The sequence below is a fragment of the Cuculus canorus genome, chromosome 22 (assembly GCF_017976375.1).
Source record: "Cuculus canorus isolate bCucCan1 chromosome 22, bCucCan1.pri, whole genome shotgun sequence".
Lineage (NCBI taxonomy): Eukaryota > Metazoa > Chordata > Aves > Cuculiformes > Cuculidae > Cuculus > Cuculus canorus.
Window position 1 is genome coordinate 4,220,016 of NC_071422.1, and position 19,555 is coordinate 4,239,570.

At 62.1% G+C, this 19,555-nt stretch overlaps 3 protein-coding genes across 13 annotated transcripts; 2 read left to right on the plus strand and 1 right to left on the minus strand.

Moving 5' to 3' along the window:
* The first annotated feature begins 274 nt into the window (after positions 1–274).
* On the plus strand, positions 275–3,777 carry TRIM63 (tripartite motif containing 63). 3 transcript variants are annotated; one of them, XM_054086491.1, is made up of 9 exons: positions 275–478; positions 637–803; positions 1,914–2,082; positions 2,367–2,462; positions 2,566–2,799; positions 2,909–2,931; positions 3,106–3,230; positions 3,333–3,410; positions 3,519–3,777. In XM_054086491.1, the coding sequence occupies exons 1-9, from the start codon at positions 320–322 to the stop codon at positions 3,527–3,529; spliced, it is 1,062 nt and encodes a 353-aa protein (XP_053942466.1). In that variant the 5' UTR covers positions 275–319; the 3' UTR covers positions 3,530–3,777. The 3 variants fall into 3 exon arrangements, with proteins under 3 accessions (XP_053942466.1, XP_053942467.1, XP_053942468.1); XM_054086492.1 differs by having other exon boundaries at positions 1,917–2,082; XM_054086493.1 differs by lacking the exon at positions 3,333–3,410.
* A 145-nt stretch (positions 3,778–3,922) lies between these two features.
* Positions 3,923–8,005, plus strand: SLC30A2 (solute carrier family 30 member 2). Of its 6 annotated transcripts, XM_054086487.1 has the most exons (9): positions 3,923–4,790; positions 4,944–5,137; positions 5,349–5,495; positions 5,778–5,931; positions 6,005–6,161; positions 6,344–6,449; positions 6,567–6,701; positions 7,368–7,650; positions 7,814–7,939. In XM_054086487.1, exons 1-8 carry the CDS (start codon positions 4,741–4,743, stop codon positions 7,628–7,630), a joined length of 1,206 nt encoding a protein of 401 aa, XP_053942462.1. In that variant the 5' UTR covers positions 3,923–4,740; the 3' UTR covers positions 7,631–7,650; positions 7,814–7,939. The 6 variants fall into 6 exon arrangements, with proteins under 6 accessions (XP_053942462.1, XP_053942461.1, XP_053942464.1 ...); XM_054086486.1 differs by having other exon boundaries at positions 7,368–7,951; XM_054086489.1 differs by lacking the exon at positions 7,814–7,939 and having other exon boundaries at positions 7,282–7,578.
* EXTL1 (exostosin like glycosyltransferase 1) lies at positions 7,952–15,473 on the minus strand. Of its 4 annotated transcripts, none has more exons than XM_009563470.2 (11): positions 14,334–15,268; positions 11,270–11,363; positions 11,079–11,186; positions 10,555–10,674; positions 10,339–10,471; positions 10,141–10,259; positions 9,152–9,247; positions 8,965–9,051; positions 8,592–8,752; positions 8,344–8,515; positions 7,952–8,262 (listed from the first exon to the last, which is right to left on the minus strand). In XM_009563470.2, exons 1-11 carry the CDS (start codon positions 15,266–15,268, stop codon positions 8,077–8,079), a joined length of 2,211 nt encoding a protein of 736 aa, XP_009561765.2. In that variant the 3' UTR covers positions 7,952–8,076. The 4 variants fall into 4 exon arrangements, 3 of the variants coding, with proteins under 3 accessions (XP_009561765.2, XP_053942457.1, XP_053942459.1); XR_008453324.1 differs by having other exon boundaries at positions 8,125–8,262; positions 8,965–9,023; XM_054086482.1 differs by having other exon boundaries at positions 7,952–8,515; positions 14,334–15,473.
* Between the last annotated feature and the right edge of the window lie 4,082 nt (positions 15,474–19,555).

A 19,555-nucleotide genomic window follows, 5' to 3' on the forward strand; every position in this document is an offset into this window, starting at 1 on the left:
TGTGAGGTCCAGATCCAGGATCCAGGGCAAAGCCTGGCACTGTTTTCCCCCCCGTCTCCGGTTTCAGCATGCCAGCGGTTACAGCACGGACAAGCAGAGCCTCCTGGACAAGCAGGACCTCCTGGACAACCTGTCCCCAGCTTGTTTACTGCAGCCATCACGATGGCTCACTCCCATGTGACAGGTGCTGCTCCTTCCCCGGACACCCTCCTCCTCGTCAGGATTTGACTCCTCGTGACCAGGGATCGACTTATAAATAGCAGGATGAGAAGCGTTGCCGGCAGTTGAGAGCGGGTGAGAGGAGCGCAACATTGTGCCGATGGATTTCCAAGCTGGCATCTTGCGAGATGGCAACCCCATGGACAGCCTGGAGAAGCAGCTCATCTGCCCCATCTGCCTGGAGATGTTCAGCAAGCCGGTGGTGATCCTGCCCTGCCAGCACAACCTCTGCCGCAAGTGCGCCAACGATGTCTTCCAGGTGAGAAGGATTCCCTACATCCACTCTTCACTCTCTGCCCGGCCTAGAGGTCACCGGGATGACCATGGTGTTGTGAGGATACTCATAGTTCTATAGGGATGCTGGTGGTGCTATGGGGATGCTCATGTACCCCCTCAACGTGTATCTCCCTCTCTCAGGCTGCCAATCCATACTGGCCGAGCCGGGGCAGCGTGATTTCGGGGGGCCGGTTCCGGTGCCCGTCATGTCGCCATGAGGTGCTGCTGGATCGTCACGGTGTCTACGGGCTGCAGAGGAACCTGCTGGTGGAGAACATCATCGACATCTACAAGCAGGAGTGCTCCAGGTAGGCACGAGTGGCTGTGGCTGATTGCATGTGCCTTGACCCGTTGGGGACTTGGGGACATGGGAAATGTGGGAATACGGTGATGCCACCTCCTGAGCTCCATCTCCATCACTGAGCCTGCAGGAGATTGCAGCTGGGGGAGAAACTGGGGGCGTTTCTGCTGGCTTAATGGTGCCCAGTCCAAATATCCCCCCCTCCCTGATCCTATCCAGAGCAGTTGGGGTCTCTGGGTGGCTCAGGGGGACAAGTGGGTCCCCAGAGGGGTGGTGGCAGTGGGGCAGGTCTTGCTTCCCCTCCTCTGCTGCTGGAGCGTTCGGTGGGAGATAAGGGGTGTGGAGGACAAATCCAGGCTCTGCTTGTGACAGCAGGCACTGCCGGCTGATAAGGGGCAGAGGGACAGATTGGGGGGGGCCCAGTTGGGAAGAGTGTGTGGCTTGAACGGTGGGGGGGACAGAGGGGTCACAGCTTCTCAAAGCAGAGTGGTGGCCCTGGCCGAATTCCCCAAACCGCTGTAAATATTGTTTGAGAGCCATGGGGACGGGGACGATGGCACGTGGCAGGTGGCTGCAGCCCCGGGGGGGGCCAACACTGCCTTTGCTTTGGCTTGTCCCCATGTCCCCCCCTGCCACTGAGGGGATGATTCAGCTGCAGCCCCCGCCTGGGACCCCCCGTGGGTTTCTGGGCACCCCCACCCGGGTCACGCGTTGGGTGACAACAGCGAATTCCGGCAGCCCGAGGCTAAAATTAGGCACTTGTGCAGCATCCCTGGAGCGCGGCGCCCACTGGAGCTGGCTGCTGCCGTGCCCAGTGCCACACTGGTCTAAACTGGGGTTTACTGGGCTTGTGGCTTCCAGAAACACAGAGGCTGGTGACTCTTGAAGGACCAAGCGTGGGGTTATGCCAGGATGTGACCTCTTCCCTGGGGTCCTGATGTTGGGGTGGCTGTGCAGCATCACTAGGGGTGATGCCACAGGGGGGATATCACCACGGTGGGGACAACGCTGCAACGGGGACATCATTGCACCAAGGGTGTCACTGCAATGGGGACATCTCCAGGATGGGGATGTCACCCTGAAGGGGTTATCACCGTAGCTGTTCCTCTTTACCCAGCAGGCCACTGAAAAAGGGGGAGCACCCCATGTGCAAAGAGCACGAGGACGAGCGGATCAACATCTACTGCGTCACCTGCGAGGTCCCCACCTGCTCCATGTGCAAAGTCTTCGGTGCCCACAAGGACTGCGAGGTTGCCCCCCTGCAATCCGTCTTCCAGGGCCAGAAGGTGCTGTGAGGGGATAACGGGGGGGGGCTGTGGGGGACACGGCTGATCCCGGGGTGATGTGCTGAGCTGGGGCAGCCACAAATAGCACCGGGGTTTGCTCAGTGGGTATTAATAGCCCTCGGGTGACTTCGCCCAGGAGACAGCCTATATTTAGAGTGGCCACGGCTTGTGGGGGCCGTGGGGGGAGCAGAGTTGGGGCCAGCAGTGTCCAGCCCTCTCCGTGTCAGGATGGGAAATGTCCCCGTTGGGGTTCAAGCTGTTTCTATCCATCCACTCCTGCCCAGACTGAGCTGAACAACTGCATCTCCATGCTGGTAGCGGGGAACGACCGGATCCAGACGATCATCTCCCAACTGGAGAACTCATGCCGGAGCACTGAGGTGAGGAAAGGAGGGAAATGAGCCCTCCAAAACCCTGGGGTGAAACCTCAGCCATGGGCCGTTTGGGAGAGCCAAGAGCATCCCTCCCCCTCTGTGCCTGCAGGAGAACAGTGAGGCGGCCAAGCAGGAGCTGTGTGCTCGCTTCGACGCCTTGGCCGCGCTGCTGGAGGAGAAGAAGTCAGAGCTGCTGCAGCGCATCTCCCACGAGCAGGGCGACAAGACGAGCTTCATCCAGGGCCTCATCCACCAGTACAAGGAGCAGCTGGAGAAGTCGAGTCGGCTGGTGGAGACCGCCATCCAGGCCATGGAGGAGACCGGAGGAGCCACCTTCCTCATGGTGAGACCTCCAACATGCCCTGCCGGTGCCCACATGGGGTCCCACCGGCTTGAAGACATCCCGGTGGCTGTCCCATGGCTCTACTCACCTCTTCTCTTCCTCCCCACAGAACGCCAAGCAGCTCATTAACACGTAAGTGCTTTAATTGGGGAAAATCCAACCATCCCTAGTCCCCATCCTGCAGCCCGGCAGGATACGGCCATGGGGCACCCAGGGGGTGTGTGGGGATGCCCCGACCTCCCCATCCCGTGGTCCCCAAGCTTAGAGAGAGGTCAAGAGGGACCGAACCGTACTCTCCCTTCCCAGGATCGTGGAGGCCTCCAAGGGCGGCAGGCTGGGGAAGATCGAGAGTGGCTACGAAAGCATGGAAGCCTTCTCAGTGAGCCTGGACCACCTCACCGAGGCAGTCCGCGCTTTGGACTTTGAACCCGGTAATTCAACCCTCAACACCCCTTTACCAACTCCCACCAACCTGGTGGCACCCATCGCCTTTCTTGGTGGCCCCATGGTGATGTTTGGCCGCTTGTTTGCAGCTGAGGAAGACGAGGAATACTTTGATGGGGAGGAAGAAGAGGTGGTGGAGGATGCGGTGCCCGAGAGGATGGGGATGGGTAAGGGGTGGCACAGCTGATCCCACCTCCCCAGGGCCCTCAACCACCCACAGGGGAGTTTTAGGGGCTTGGACCCTGCTCAACACCCCCATCCTCTTCCCTTGACAGCTTCCCAGTAGCCGTAGCGACGTTGCCGGCGCGGGAGAAACGCCGCGGGCGCAGGATGTCCGGCGATGGGACTTGGGATAGGGGGGGATGCACTGTGGGGGCCGGTGACCTCGTGAGCCGACGCCTGCTGCAGCACAGGACACTTTTCTATACGGGTGCAAACAGGACAATTCCGCACGTTTTATATCTTCTTTTGTATATAATTGTCACGGATTTGAATTTTGTGTATTTTGTAAAGAAAACAGGTGTTTTGAGCGGTTGTTTTTTCCCTCACCTCTTGTTTTCGGCTTGCTGGCCCAGCGATGGGCGCTGGGGAGGTGGCTGGTTTGCCAGCCCAGTGCTGTCACCGATGTCCCAGCTCAGTGGCCGGGCTGGCAGAGGGACATCTGGAGGTGCAACAATTAATTCTCAGCCTCATTAGCACCCCTGGCAGTGCTGGCACCCTGTGCCTGGCCACCCGCCCAGGGATGTGACAGGTCAACACCCCGACAGGATTTACCTCCCTGTGACGGGTGCCTCGGGCCAGCGCTCGCCTGGGCTTGGGAATGCGGTAGGTGGGGAATGAGGATGCTCCGGGCTGTGCCAGGCTCCAAACTGGGAATGGGGCTGGTAGTTCGCTGCCAGCTGAGCCCACACCAAAAATATACCATGAATGAAAAAAAATATATACCATGGGTGCTTTTCTCCTGCAAAAATATAAGCCGGTCTCAGCCTCTGGTGAAACTGAGGCAGCGCCTGCAGTGGTGCTCTGGGCTGGGCTGTGATTTCAATTAGCCCCAGGGCAATTAGTGCTGCTCCCAGGGCACTGGGCAGGATTCACAGCCGCAGCGGGGTCCATCGCGTGGTTGCTTGGTGGCTGGATCAGAACTGGGGGGGTCCCAAAGGCTCACTGGGGCAGAGACTGGGGCACCAAATGCCTTTACGGGGGATTCTCCATCCTCTCTAATCCTGGAGGCTGCATCCATGTCCTAGGGGGTGCCCATGGGGGGGTGTCCCAGAGGAACATCCCCCCCCTCGCCATCAGCAGCACGGAGGGTGCTGGGTGATGGACACCCCCCCCTCCCCCTAAGCGGGTGGCTGTGGGTGCTTTGCAGCCGGCCTGGCTCTCCCTCCCCCGGCTCAGCTTTGCACACGAGTCCCCGGCGCCGCGCTTCACACGGGCCGAGGTCACCGGCTGCCACCAGCGCCGGCCACGCTCTGGGGTCACCGCCTTGGCAGGAGGATGGCAGCCGGCGAGGAGAAACAACACCTGCTGAGCGAGGCTGCAAGCGGGTATGGGGGTGCCCAAGGGGCTGGGGATGTGGCATCCCCTTTTCCCCACGGGCATCCCAAGTGGGGTCCCCTGGAGGTGTCATTGGGGACCATTTGGGGTCTAACCCACTCCCCAAAACTCTCCATGCCTTAACCCCCCCCCCGTCTCCCCAGCAGGTCCTACCTGGGGGCCACAGAGAAGAACGGGGTGCAGGGACAGGAGCCCTCCCTGGAGCTGGGGGCACGGCGTGGCCAGCACTGCCACACGCGGGGGGCCACGAGCCACCCCGGCCAGCAGCAGCGCGCACGCAGGAAGCTCTACTTGGCCGCCGGCATCTGCCTCGTCTTCATGGTGGGGGAAGCCGTGGGTGAGTGGTGGGTGCAGGGTCCCCGTGGGGCACCCCGAGTGGCTGCTGCAGCCCCTCTTGCCCGCTGGGGGGGTGAAGGCAGGGCTCCCCATTGCTTTTTGGTGAGTCGAAGTGCCCGCTGCAGCACGGGGTGACCTGGTCCGTGCCCAGCTTGGGGTGGGACCACCGACGCCGATGCCACTCTGATGTCCTCGCTGTCCCCTCCGCACAGGTGGGTACCTGGCGCACAGCCTGGCCATCCTGACGGATGCAGCCCATCTCCTGACGGACTTCGCCAGCATCATGATCAGCCTCTTTGCACTTTGGGTGTCCTCACGGCCCCCCACTAAAACCATGAACTTTGGATGGCACCGGGCAGGTAACGGGGTGGCACCTGGGAGCACTCGGAGCATCCGAGACTGCTCTTCCCATGGGGACTGGATGAGTCGGGGAGCCCTGGGGGACACGGGGAGCCCTAGCAAAGCCCCAGCACCACGTGAAGGGCAGAGCAGAAGGAACACCATCCCCACGCAGGGAGCAACCCCAGGGATGGGTGCTGGGTGCCCACCCTGAGCCCCAGTGCCGCCGGTGGAGTGGAAGGGCGCTCAGCCTTGGGACGACAATGAAGTGGCAATGCGGGGTGGTGGGGTCTCTCCCGCAGAGATCCTGGGGGCCCTGCTCTCCGTGCTCTCCATCTGGGTGGTGACGGGTGTCCTGGTTTACCTGGCGGCCCAACGCCTGCTCTCGGCCGACTACGACATCGAGGGCAGCGTCATGCTCATCACCTCCGCCTGCGCCGTGGCCGTCAACATCGTGTACGTACGGCTGGCTCTCACCCTCCTTGAGTGTCCCCATCCCTGGTGGCATCACCGCTGTCCTTCCTTGCAGGATGGGGGTGGCCCTGCACCAGACGGGCCATGGGCACAGCCACGGGGCTGCTGGCGAGCAGCCCAACGCCAGCGTCCGTGCTGCCTTCATCCACGTCGTGGGGGATCTGCTGCAGAGCGTCGGTGTCCTCATTGCATCCTACATCATCTTCTTTAAGGTCTGGGTGATCATGGGGGCAAAAGGGATGCTGGGGAACACGGGGGGCAATGGTCTCAGCCAGCGCTGGCCAAGCACAGGGGTGAGATGGAGGGGACTGTGTCCCCTCCCTGCTGGTGGCAATGAGGGTTTGGGGACCAGTGACAGTGCCTGAGGGACCTTACCCTCTCCCACCCCCTCCAGCCTGAGTACAAGTATGTGGATCCCATCTGCACCTTCTTCTTCTCTGCACTGGTGCTGGGGACGACGCTGAGCATCCTCCGCGATGTCCTCCTTGTCCTCATGGAGGGTAGGGACTCAATGAGGGGGTCCAGGTTGTGGGGCCACCCATGGGTGCTGTGAGCACCCATGGCTCTTCCTTCCATGGCCCACCATCCATCCAGCACCCATGGCTCTTCCTTCCCAGGCACCCCCAAAGGGATGGACTTCAACGCCGTGCGGGAAACGCTGCTGGCGGTGGAGGGCGTGGAGGCCGTGCACAGCCTCCACATCTGGGCTCTGACTGCAGCGCAGCCGCTGCTCTCTGTGCACATCGCCATCAGTGAGTATCGCTCCCTGGGAAGTGATGGAGGTGGGGGCAATTTGGGGTTCACCTGCACCCCAACATCCCCTCCCCACTTGCTCCTTGGATTTGAGGTTCACCTGCACCCCAACATCCCCTCCACATTTGCTCCTTGGATTTAGGGTTCACCTGCACCCCAGCATCCCCTCCCCATTATCTCCTTGGATTTGAGGTTCACCTGCACCCCAACACCCCCTCCCCATTATCTCCTTGGATTTAGGGTTCACCTGCACCCCAGCATCCCCTCCCCATTTGCTCCTTGGATTTAGGGTTCACCTGCACCCCAGCATCCCCTCCCCATTATCTCCTTGGATTTAGGGTTCACCTGCACCCCAGCATCCCCTCCCCATTTGCTCCGTGGATTTGAGGTTCACCTGCACCCCAACATCCCCTCCCCACTTGCTCCTTGTATTTGGGGTACTCCTGCACCCCAACATCCCCTCCCCATTTGCTCTTTGGATTTGGGGTTCCCCTGCACCCCAACATCCCCTCCCCACTTGCTCTTTGGATTTGGGGTTCCCCTGCACCCCACCATCCCCTCCGCTCCCGTTCCGTGCAGACGCGGGTGCCAGCGCGCAGGCGGTGCTGGAGGAGGCCAGCTCCCGGTTGCAGGGCACCTTCCGCTTCCACACCACCACCATCCAGGTGGAGAGCTACTCGGAGGAGATGCGGGACTGCCAGGAGTGCCAACCTCCCCGCGACTGAACCCCCTCGCGTGTCCCACTCCGGGGACGTGTCACACGTGGAAAATAAAACGGAGCAAAGGGCTGGGTGCGTGCAGGGGAGGTTGTTGGGTCTGGTGGCGCTGGGGCGTTATCTCGGGTGTCTGCTCGGAGCCAAGGCAGCAAGGACAGAGCCAGGGCTGCAGCGGCCGGAGGAGAGCAGCTCTTGGAAGCTGGTGGCCTTGATTTTTCCTATTTCTATTCAGGTGAGGGGAAAAAAACAGCTGAAACATCCCCTTTCCATTGTTGGAGGCAATGGGGTGCTGGGGTGCCCGGGGGTTACGGGGGGAACCATCCCAGCTGGGGGGAGGGAGGACACACTCGCTCGGCATTTGCCTCTTATCGCTCCTGTGTTTGCCCTCCGCAAAGCAAAGGACTCGCTCTCCCGATGGAGCTGGGGGCTGCGGAGGGCTGCACGGGTTATTCCCAGGGTTCCCGGCTGGAAGTTCTGATGCACCAAACCTCTGGTGCATAGTCTGCTCCGCTCCATCCCACAGCCACCGGCTGGACGCTGCGCCTCCACTCACCTTTATTGCACTGGTAAATCCCAATAACGAGTAAAACCCCGTCAGCAGCGACCGGGAGGGCTCCGAGCACCCAGAGCCGGCCCTGACCCCGATCCCCAGCAGCCCTCAGGGTTTTTCCAAGCGAGGGTATTTCTTGCGCAGGACGGAGACCTGGTCCTTGAAGAGGACAGGGTCGAGGCGCAGCTGGGAGGACACGAGGGGCATAGACCCAAACCAGTCCGCCAACTGGTTGAGGCAGTCCTGCCGCTGGTAGAAATGCCGGCTGCCGGTTGTCCCTGCCGTGCCCTTCACCTTGTCGAGAGAGGAACGTCGGGATGAGGGGCTCTGCTCCCACGCTGCGGTGGTCCCCGCAGTCCCCTCCTTGCACGCTACCTGCTGGGGCACAGTCTCCTTGTGCTGCCTGCGCTGAGAGACCTTGATGGGCGGCAGCTTGGTGACAGCAGCCACCAGGACGTTCATCAGGATGTCCTCGCAGGCGGACAAGCTGTCCACCAGGTCCCGCAGCCCCGCCGGCAGGTATTCCATGAAGAGGCTGTGGTAATACCTGGGGGAGGAAAGGAGAGAGTGGGGCAGGATGCGGCCGAGCCCCCCGCCTCGCCGGCCCCTCTCCAGGTGGGTACCTGTGGTAGAAGGCGGCAGCAGTGAGGACGATGGAGAGCTCGTTGGTCCACTTCGAGGTGTAGCCCCAGCGCCTCTGCTCAGCATCCCAGAAATGGCTCTGTGTGAGGAAGCCCACGATGCGCTCGGGGAAGCTGCGCCACACCACAAAGGCAAAGTCCACCTGGCGTGGGACAGAGGACAGCGTCACTTGGCCGTGAGGACCTGCAGGATGGGGCTCCCCATCACCCCTGCCTTCCCCCAGAGCTGTGCCCTGGGCGTGGGGACACGGGAGCAGTGGGCACAGCTCCTTGCCAGCTCCACAGGGACCACGGAGCACCTTTCCTGGCTCACCCAGCTCCATGGGGCTGGGGACCGCGGTGCCCACAGCCTCACCTCGCTGGTTGAGAGGCTGGTGTGCTCGTCCAGGCCCAGCACGGCATCCGTCTGGATGGCTGCGTAGGGGAAGAAGCGGTCGCTGAGCTATGGTAGGGGGAAAGACAGGTTGGGATGTGCCATGGGGTGGACACCCTGGCTCACCGACCATGTCCTGGCTCCCTGCCTGCATCCTGGATCCTCTCACCTTCCTCCTGCCCTGGATGATGGTCAGAGGCACGGTGGTCTGGGGCCATTTCCCACGTGGCGGTGGTGGCTTCTCGTAGCTCCACAGCACCAGGATCTGCAGAGGGAAGGATTAGCATGTCATAGAATCATAGAATCATGGAATGGTTTGGGTTGGAAGGGACCTCAAAGCCCATCCAGTTCCACCCCCTGCCATGGGCAGGAACACCTCCCACTGGATGAGGGGCTCCAAGCCCCATCCAACCTGGCCTTGAACCCCTCCAGGGATGGGGCAGCCACCACTTCTCTGGGCAACCTGGGCCAGGGCCTCCCCACCCTCACAGCAAAACATTTCCTCCCCAGATGTCATCTCAATCTCCTCTCTTGCAGCTTAAAACCATCCCCCCTCATCCTGTCCCTGCACCCCCTGATCAAGAGCCCCTCCCCAGCTTTCCTGAAGCCCCTTTCAGTCCTGGAAACTGCTAAAAGGTCTCCTTGGAGCCTTCTTTTCTCCAGCCTGAGCCACCCCAGCTCTCCCAGGCTGTTGTACAGGAGGTGCTCCAGCCCTCGCATCATCTCTGTGGCCTCCTCTGGACTCGCTCCAACAGCTCCACGTTCTTCCCGTGCTGAGGACAGCAATCCGAACAGAGGATTCCAGGTGAAGTGTCATGAGAGCAGAGTAGAGATGCAGGGGTGTTTGACTGGGCTGACCAGTTGCGGTGCGTTGGTGGCCACGGCTGAGCGCTCCCTGGCCCTGCAGCAGGACCTGCCCCCGCCCCGCTCACCCCAAAACCATCTTATTGTGGTTTGGACCACAATAAACCCACCAATGGTCCCATCTCCACCCCAGTGGGTGGCGGAGACAGCTCTGCATACCCAACGACGACACCATCAGCCACCCCATCCCACCACAACCACGTGTTGCCCTTCCGACCAACAGGATCCTGCCCCATCCCTACTGCTGCATCCCCGGGAGCTGCACTGAGCGGCACGAGCCTCAGCTCCTCCAACCTGGGCACAATACTGCGATCCAGAGACGGCCTGGATGAGCCTGAGGAGGGGCTGGGAGAGGGACCCCGACGGCGAGACAGCCCGGATGAGAGCCGTGAACTTCTCAGAGGGACTGGAGCCTAAAAAAGGGGTGGAAAAGAGAGGTGCTGTGGCATGCACTGAGTTGGCCGTGCTCAGCCGGGGCAGGCAGGGTCCTACCATGCTGCAGGTAGTAGAAGGGAAAGTCCCCAGGGTGGGTGGAGAAGTCAGGCAGGGCCAGGAGCCCCCCGGGCAGCGCGTTCCAGAGGAATCGGGAACGGGAGCGGTGAGGGAGCAGCCGGTCCTTGATGATCTGCCAGAGCCCAGAGAGATGCTCTCAGCACCCCGGTTGTGACCCATGGGGATGGGGAAGAGAGAGGGAATCTGGGGGCTCACCTCCAAGGTGGTGTGCACGATCTTGTCGACGGAGGAGAAGTATGCGTCCCAGAGGAACTGGGTCTGCTGCTGGAAAGCCAGCACGCGCTCGGGGTGGATGCAGCGGACGGCGGAGGGGATCTGCGGCAGCGGGAGAGGAGATGGTTTCTCACTCCAGCTCCCCCCACCCAGTAGGGTTGCTTTGCTTTCGTGACCTCTGTGCCATCCCAACGGACACCCCATGGCCAAGGATGCTGTGCCACCACCCCGCTGCCGCTCTGCCACCTCCTCTCCCCGGAGCAGGATCTGGCCCAGCACCCCGTGAGGTCTTTGGGTTTATGGAGATGCTCAAAATCCCTCTGAGATGAACAACGCGCCAGAGCTGTGGCTGGGATGGGACCCCTGCTCCGGGCTGGATGAGACTCCCTGCATCCACCCATACGAGGGCTGCTGGGCTCCGAGCTTGGCTCAGGGCTCCGTCATCACTGATGTTAACCCCTGGGGTGTCCCTGTGTCCAGCATGGGGCAGGATCCAGCCACGGTACCTGCAGCAGCAGCTTCTCGTTGCCCACGACAGCGGCTTTGCCCCAGTCGATGGCTTCGGCGAAGGGCAGCTCCCAGCCATCACTCAGCAGCACGGGGATGCAGGCAGCCTGCAGCGAGACCCCACGCAGGCTGGGACTGAGCCCCCAGACCCCGGAGTTGGGGTACCCCCTTCCCCCTGCCCACCTCGTACCTGCAGAGCCTCCAGGAATCGGAAGGAGCCCAAGCGCCTGCCCCGGGGGACGATGCAGAAGGTGGAGTTGTGCAGCAGCTCCTGGTAGTCGAACCTGGGATGGGAGTTAGGGTGGGGGTCAGCCAGAGCCCCCGGAGCCCGTGACCGTCCCCCGGGGATCTCGCTGGCACTCAGCGAGGCTGAGCATCCCTGACGGGGGGCACAGGGCCAGCCCAGGGAAGCGTTAGGATTGATTTTGGCTCCGAACAGCCCCAGCTCTACGGGGCTGGTGGAGCAGCGATGCCCTGGGCGGTGGACGGACACGTGCACGGTCAGAAAAAGAACCTGTGGCCGAGCCAGGAACCACATTCAACTTGAAGAGGGGGGTCAGGATAGGACCCTGGAGCCCAGGCATCGCTTGGCTTTCCAGGGCGTTTTCCTCCCTGCACCCGCCTGTAATGAAACCCCACGCAAAGCCAGCGCCCGAACTCCTGAGCCCGAAACTGCGTTGACTCCTTGGCCGTGCCCGGGCTTGCCGGGACGGACCAGTCCTGCTGCTCCGGCAGCATCCCGGCAGGGCCAGGGGTGCAGGCAGAGCATCCCCCCCCGGCTGGGCTCGCACCGTGGGGCTATGAAAGCCCCTTCTGTGTGGCCGTTGGGGAGAGGCGCGTCCGCTGCCGGGTCCTTGCGGCCGTGCCAGAAAATCCAATATTGACATTAGGTCGAGACAGACCCTGTCTGTTCCTGCTCGCGGGAAGGGAGGGATGGGGCAGCCCTGGATGGGCTGGAGGGATGCATGTGGTCCAGCTGGGGGGGCCACGAAGCCAAAAGAGCTGCTTGAAACGTGTTGGTCCCCAGGGGAAAGGTCTCCCGGTGACAGCCTGGAGGTTGAGGATGTGTCCTTTGCGTGGGCGCTGGAGCATCCTGGACATCCCAGCACCCCGGGCTGTGAGAAATCGGCCCCAGGGCACAATGTTTTATCATCAAACCCCACCTCTGGATGAACCACCTCAACATCTCCAATGGATTCCAAAATCCCCATTAATAGTGGATTCCAAAATCCCCATTAACCCTGCCCTGTTAACACCTCAGCTCCCGGCGGAGCAAACTGCCAGAGGGTGGTACGAACAGGACCCGTAGCAGCGATGGCCACATCCCCAGGGCAGGACACTGCCACCGCTTGTCCTCGGGTCAGCCCCGCTGTCACCCGCTCCTTGGGGACCCCACTCCTGGCCGTGACCCCCAGCACCTCCACAGGGCTCTTGGGGCAGCAGGATGCATCCCAGGGGCAGAGCGGCCGCGGGCACAGCCTCTCCTCGCACCATCCATGGCGGGGAAGCTGGCGCCGGCCGGGCTGCGGGGCCAAAACCTCCTGATGGAAATACTTGGCTCCTGACGCGCTGTGGTTTCCGGGTAATCACGCCGTCGGGGCTTCCTTGTTTTGTTAGGAGCTGGGATGGGCACCCGCTGTACTCCCTCCGCCAGGCCTCTCGGTGGCTCTGGCCAGGAACGGTGCCACCGGGGACCCATCGGCTCCGGAGAGCCTTTCCCAACCCGCTTTGATTGCTTTCAACCCGGGGCAGCCCGCGGTGCTGCTACAAGCCCCCTTTTATCCCGGCACAGAACCTGTCTGTTCCAGCTCTCCAAGCGTGCGGAGGGTGATGGAGCCCCTCGCAAGGCTTCCCTTTGCTCCCGGTGCTGCCCTCCGCCACCCCAGCACCCGCTGTGCTGAGCAAGAGACACCCCCAATGCGAGCGGGCTAACGGGGCAGCCGGTGTCTGGCTTTGGCAATGCTGTCCCACTGTCCCCATTGTCACTCTGCCACCATCCCATCTCCAGGTGTGGGGACATCTTCTCCAGGGAGAGGAGGGCATGATTTCCCAGCTCGGACAGAGATGGAGAGACGCTGATGGCTTTCTGCCCGGGTGTCCCATAGGGACAAGTGGGATGGTGGAGGTTTGGGGTCACGCCCTGTGCCACGTGTTCCCTGTCTATCTGCTGCCCAAAGCCACCCCGGGTGAGGTGTAAATCTCGCTGTACTTGCAAACAGCATTAAGGGATTACCTGGGCTTGGTGGGAGGGGGGTTTCCCATCCCACCACCCCTCAGCACAGCACAGTGCTGACCTCGGGCCCCCCATCCCACCAGCCCGCAGCATCTCCCACCATCCTGTGATGCTCCATCCCGAAAAAGTCTCCACTGGAGGGGCTTACCCTGCTAGGCTGGTGGCACCATTCGGATGGACCCACGCGGTCCCCAAGCCACTCCAAAGCCCCAGCTAATCCTGGTGCCTGCAGCACCCCGGCTCCACTTTTACCTCCCAGCACCTCCTAAGATGCTTTAAGGATGATGCCCAGAGTGGCTCCTTCCCATCTGCTCTCCAGCCGGGTGGCAGCAGGATGGGGACCTGCCCATCACTGGTGGGACAGGATCTGCGCTTCCCAGACCTGGACCAGACACCTGGTGATGGGTGCAAAGCCGCAGGATGGGGTGGTGATGCCTGAGAGCATCACTCACAGCACAAAGTCCTTCAACTCACAGCACTTTGTCCACATTGATTGTCCCACCAAGGCCCATCACACCCCGTTGCCACCACCCTCGTTCATGAGAAGGGATGCAAGGGGACTCATATCTGGGTGAGCTTGTGGCCACCCACACTGGGATGTCCACGGACCCACCAGTTTAGCAGGACCTTTAGCAGAGCCAATGTTTTGGGCTCATCTCCAAGAGAAACATTTATGTTAGGGAAGGGCAGGAGGGGGGAGAAGAAAAGCATCGTTCATGAGCGTTAGGAAAAAGGGAAATCGTATTAGAGGTGGCTGCAGTGATTGCAGATAAGAGCCGCTCTCGCCAGATTACTCGAACTTTAATACAGAACAGGAAAGCTCTGAACAACCAGCGCCTCGTCCCACACTGTGGAAATGAAACCCTCATCCATTTCAGGAGAGCCCAACGATTTCCTCTCTCCCCACATCGGGAGGTTCGGCCACCACCGCCGGGCACGGCTGCGCCCCAAAGAGGTGCAGAAGCACCAGTGGGGTGTCCCTCCCCACCAAACCCCTTTCCCCATCCCATCTCTGACTCACTTTTCATAGTCGACGTTATCCTTGTCACAGCGCGTGTCCTTGTGCTTCTGCCAGTCCTTGCCGTGCTTGCAGGTGGTGAGCGAGATGATGTCCTTCCCGTTATGGATGTGGTGCAACGCGTTCCTGGTGCCGGAACCGATGCCGGTCAGGTATCGCTTCCCCTTGAACACCAACAAGTATTTCTTTCTCGGGGGGATGGAGTCCTGGTACAACCACCCTCTCTCCCCACCGCGTTGCGGGTGGTCCTTAGGGAAGAGAGGGATGGAGATGTCAAAGCCTGGCCTGAAGCTCTCGGTGTAGAAGCTGGCTTTGGCCAGGAGGGCTTGGCCGATGTCAAAGCCCAAGTCCTCAGTGTAATTGGGCCAAGTGCCCGAGTAGAGGTTGAAGATGAGGTGGTTACGGCCGCCGTTCCAGAGTGGGAAGCTGCGGATTTTCTCATCGACATTACGGACATATTGACCCGAGAGGTGGTCACGGTCAAGCGTGTCGATGCTGAGGATGAAGAGGCAGGCTTCCTCGGGGTTCGGGGTGTAGTAGCGAGAGCGCTCGATGGAGGTAAGGATTTTGCCATAACTCTCCGAGAGGGGCTGATCCTTCTCCCGGGGGTAGGTGAAGACTTTGAAGCCGTGCTTCTCACACCTGGAGAAGTCGAAGCAGGTTTCCATCCGACATCTACTGTTCTTGTAGATGCTCAGCCGCGCCGCCCGCCGTGCCCGAGGCGGTGGCAGCGAGGGGTCCTCATCGCTCTGGAGCTCCTCAGGGTCTGCAAAGCTTTTGAGAAGGGACCGATCCGTCCAGCGGGGCCAATTCCTCTGAGCTTCACCTTTCCTCCCAGAAAAGAAAGCGAAACGGCGCAGTTGGTTTCCTCCAAAGAAGAAAAGCAGGAGCCAAGAGGCAAGGAAAGTCAGGAAAATGTATTTCTTCCTGGTCTGCATAGGTTCATGCGCAGCCCCGGCTCCTCATCGGGTTGGATGGGCACCAGCGTCCTTTCAGACCAGCGTCCCAAACCCAAGCAGACGTTGGGATGGCTCCCAATCCCCAGGTATTGTCCCGTGGTCCTCGCAGCCCTGGGAGCGTGGATGACCCCCTCAGTCCTCCTGCTGCCCCCTCCAACGGGGGCTGCGCTGGCGTTTCAGGGCCGTCTGTCTCTGCGGAGCTCGGTGCAGCGTCGCGCTCCCGTCCCGCTCCCGTCCCTCCAGCACCGACGCTACTGCGCTGGGCCCCTGCGCCGTGACAATGACATTTCCATCGCCACTTGGCCCAGCTTCAAATCCCTGGAGAAGGGGAGAGGTCGCGCCATCCGTCACCATCCTGCCGCCGTCAACTGTCTCAACCGCAAGCGTCTCGTCCGTGGCAGGACCCCCCTTTCCCAGACTCCCTCCTTTCCCAGACCCCCCCTTTCCCAGGCTCATTTTGGGAATAAAACCCCCCGCTCCCTCCAGAGCCCCATCTCTTGCCAGCCTGGTCCTTTCGTGCCACCGAGCCCTGTCCCCCATTACCTCCGGGGACACACAGCTCCGGGTGGGTTTGGGGATGCTGCACCCCAAAGTCTTGAAGCTCCGTGCCGCATCCCCGACAGGGACAGGGGAGCAGCCGCCGTGCCAGGCGCCCCCCCAGCCTCGGTCCCTGGGGTCCCCCCACTCTGCTCACTTGCTTTGGGGGTGCCTGGCAGGAGGGGTTGGGGGGGGGTCTTGTCCGTCTGTCTGTGCGTTGGGCTGTCTCTGTGTCCCTCTGCTGCCTGCACCCCTACGTTGGGCTAAATGTCCCTCGTGTCAGCCCCCCTCGGGGCTGGCTGTCCCCTGTCCGTCTGTCTGTCCGCTTCCCCCTCCCTCTGTCCCTCTGTCCCACCCTCGGGGTTGTCTGTCCCCTGTCCGTTTATCTGTTCCCCTCGGGGCTGGCTGTCCCCTCTCCCTCTCTCCCTCCTTCCCGAGGCTGTCTGTCTCCTGTCCGTCTGTCTGTCCCCAATGACCCTTGTCCTCCTTGTCCCCCTCGGCTCTGCTTGCCCCCTGTCCGTCCGTCCGTCCCCCCGGGTCTGTCTGTCCCCTGTCCGTCTGTCTGTCCCACGCGGGTCTGTCTGTCCCCTGTCCTTCTCCTGTTCGCACCGACCCCTGTCCCCCTGTCCCCCCCGGGTCTGTCTGTCCCCTGTCCGTCCGTCCGTGCCCCCGGGGCTGTCTGTCCCCTGTCCGTCTGTCCGCCCCGCTCACGCTGTCCCCTTTCCCCTCGCCTGCCGGTCCCCGCGCTCCCCCCCCGCCCGCATCTGTCCCCCCCATTTCCCACGGGCCACCCTTGCCCCGCCCACTCACTTCCCATTGGTCGCCCGCGCCCATGTGGGCGTGGCCAAAGATCGCCCCTCCCCTGCGGCGCTTTCCCATTGGTCACTGCCTTCACGGGGACCACGTGGGGCCGGGGTTCCCCGCGCGCCTGCCGGGGGGGTGGGGGGGGGGCGGCCGGGGCTCCCCAGGGTCCTAGCGCTGCCCGCCCCCACCGGGGACTACACCACGCGGGGGTCGCCCCGCACCCTGTATGTGTCCCCCCTGTGTCCCTGCTCACGGGAGGAGCGGCCCGAGCTCTGGTGTCAGCCCACGAGTGAGGCTGCTTCAGCCCCTCTGTGCCCCCCGGGGACCCCCGCGAAGGGATGCGGCTGTTACAGAGCAGTGATGGGGTCCCTAGGGGGCAGCGAGGGGGCAGCAGGGACACAGGCACAGCTGGAGCCACTGCCACCGGCAGCACCACTGGGCTCCGATGTCACCTTCAGGTTCCAGTGACACTCTGGGCTTCAGTGACACCTTGGACTCCAGTGGAATCCCTAGGGTCCAGTGACACCCCGGGATCCAAGGACACCCCCAGGCTCCAGTGACACCCCCGGGGTCCAAGGACATCTCCAGGCTCCAGTGACACCCCAGCATCCAAGGACACCCCCAGGCTCCAGTGACACCCCGGGGTCCAGTGACATCCCCAGGCTCCAGTGACACCCCAGGCTCCAGTGACATCCCTGGGGTCCAGTGACACCCCGGCGTACAAGGGCATCTCCAGGCTCCAGTGACACCCCCAGGCTCCAGTGACAACCCAGCGTCCAAGGACACCCCCAGGCTCCAGTGACACCCCGGGGTACAAGGACATCCCCAGGCTCCAGTGACACCCCTGGGGTCCAAGGACACCCCCAGGCTCCAGTGACACCCCCAGGCTCCAGTGACACCCTGGGGTCCAAGGACACCGCCAGGCTCCAGTGACACCCCCAGGCTCCAGTGACACCCGCAGGGTCCCAGGACACCCCCAGGCTCCAGTGACACCCCGGGGTCCCCACACCGTGCAGGACACACGAGCCCTTCTGCATCCTGACTGCTCCTCCCTAAGAAAAAGCCATCTCCAAACCCATTGCTTCCTGGGAGCCAGGGCCAAGGTGTGAAGCCAGTGATGGGATGTGGGGTTCACCTTCCCACGGGTCAGAAATGGGGGTCCAGCCTGGCCTGACCCCCCCGGATCAGGATCTGCAGCTCCCGGCTCTGCGAATGGTTGCGTGGCAGGAATGGGAGAGTGGGTTGAGTTGATCCATTGAAAGGAAGACCCTGGAGTGACCGCGTGAGCGCAGCGTGGGGGGAACACGGCCGGCAGCGGAGAATCGTAGAATCATGGAATGGTTTGGGTTGGAAGGGACCTTGAAGACCACCCAGTTCCACCCTCGGCCATGGGCAGGGACACCTCCCCGTGGCTCAGGCTGCCCAAAGCCCTTCCAACCTGGCCTTGAATCCACTTGGCCACCAGGACTCGATCGGAGGCAGGAGCGCTCCGGCCCCCGGTGACCCCAGCATCACCCAGTCCCAGGGCGGCTCTGCTGCGGTGATGTGGGGCGCTGGGGGGCCTGAGCTCTGCCGTGGGGAGCAGGCGTGGGCTGGGGCACAGCAGGGACAGGTTGGGGCGCGTCTCTCCCACCCTGCCCTGGCATCCCCGGCCGCCCTCCTCCTTGCCCCACCGGCAAGCCGGGACGTGCCATGGTGCTGGATCCCATCCATGGGTGTAACAACCTGGCCGGCCTCAGCCTGAGGGAGAACCAGCTGACGCTGCCACCAACCCCAGGGGACCCCCGTGCACCCCAGGGTGGCCGAGCGGATGGATTTGGGCTGGGGTCCCCCCTCCGTGCCCCAGCAGCTGGGTGGGATCCAAGAGATGAGCCCAGAGGTGAGGCCAGCCCGTGCCTCAGTTTCCCCAGGCGCCCAGGGGACACCACAGCTTCGCAGGGATGGTTTTTACCAAATCTTTGGATATTTCTGTGCCAGGCCCAGGGCTGGCTCGGCCCCGTGGGGAGTTAATCCCCAGAGCGGAGGGGATTACTGCGGGCCTGAGCTGCGGAAAGCGGATTAACGGATGGGCAGAGGGAGCCCCGGGGCATCTCTGGGAGGGGGACATGGGGACAGTGCCCAGCCCTGGGGGACAGGGACCCCACTGGGTGCAGACAGGGAGAGGGCAGCCCCACAGGTGACAGCCCCATGGAGGGGCCGCGGCGGGGACCTGGGGTTGTGTCCCATACTGGGGGCACTGGGAGCTGTGTCCTGTACTGGTGGTTACTGGGAACTGTGATTTTGCACTGGGAGCTGTGTCCTGTACTGGTAGCTACTGGGAGCTGTGATTTTGCACTGGGAGCTGTGTCCTGTACTGGTGGTTACTGGGAACTGCGATTTTGCATTGGGAGCTGCGTCCTGTACTGGTGGTTACTGGGAGCTGCAATTTTGCACTGGGAGCTGTGTCCTGTACTGGTGGCTACTGGGAACTGTGATTTTGCATTAGATGCACTGGGAGATGTGATTTTGCACTGGGAGCTGTGTCCTGTACTGGTGGCTACTGGGAACTGTGATTTTGCGTTAGATGCACTGGGAGCTGCGTCCTATACTGGTGGCTACTGGGAGCTGTGGTTTCGCTGGGAGGATGTGGGGAGCTCTGATTTTGCACTGGTGGGACTGGGAGCTATATCTCCTATTAGGGGCACTGGGAGCTGTGATTTTGTACTGGTGGAATTGGGAACTGGATCTTCCACCGAAGGCACTGGGAGCTCTGATTTTCCACTGGTGGCACTGGGAGCTGTAGTCCATGAGCACGGGTGGCACTGGGAGCTGTAGTGCTGGGTGCACTGGTGCTTGCTGGGAGCTGTTGCCTGGTTTACTGGTGAGTACTGGGAGGACTTGGGAGGGGTGGAGTGAGGGATTGTGGGTGGTGGGGGAAGCTGAGAA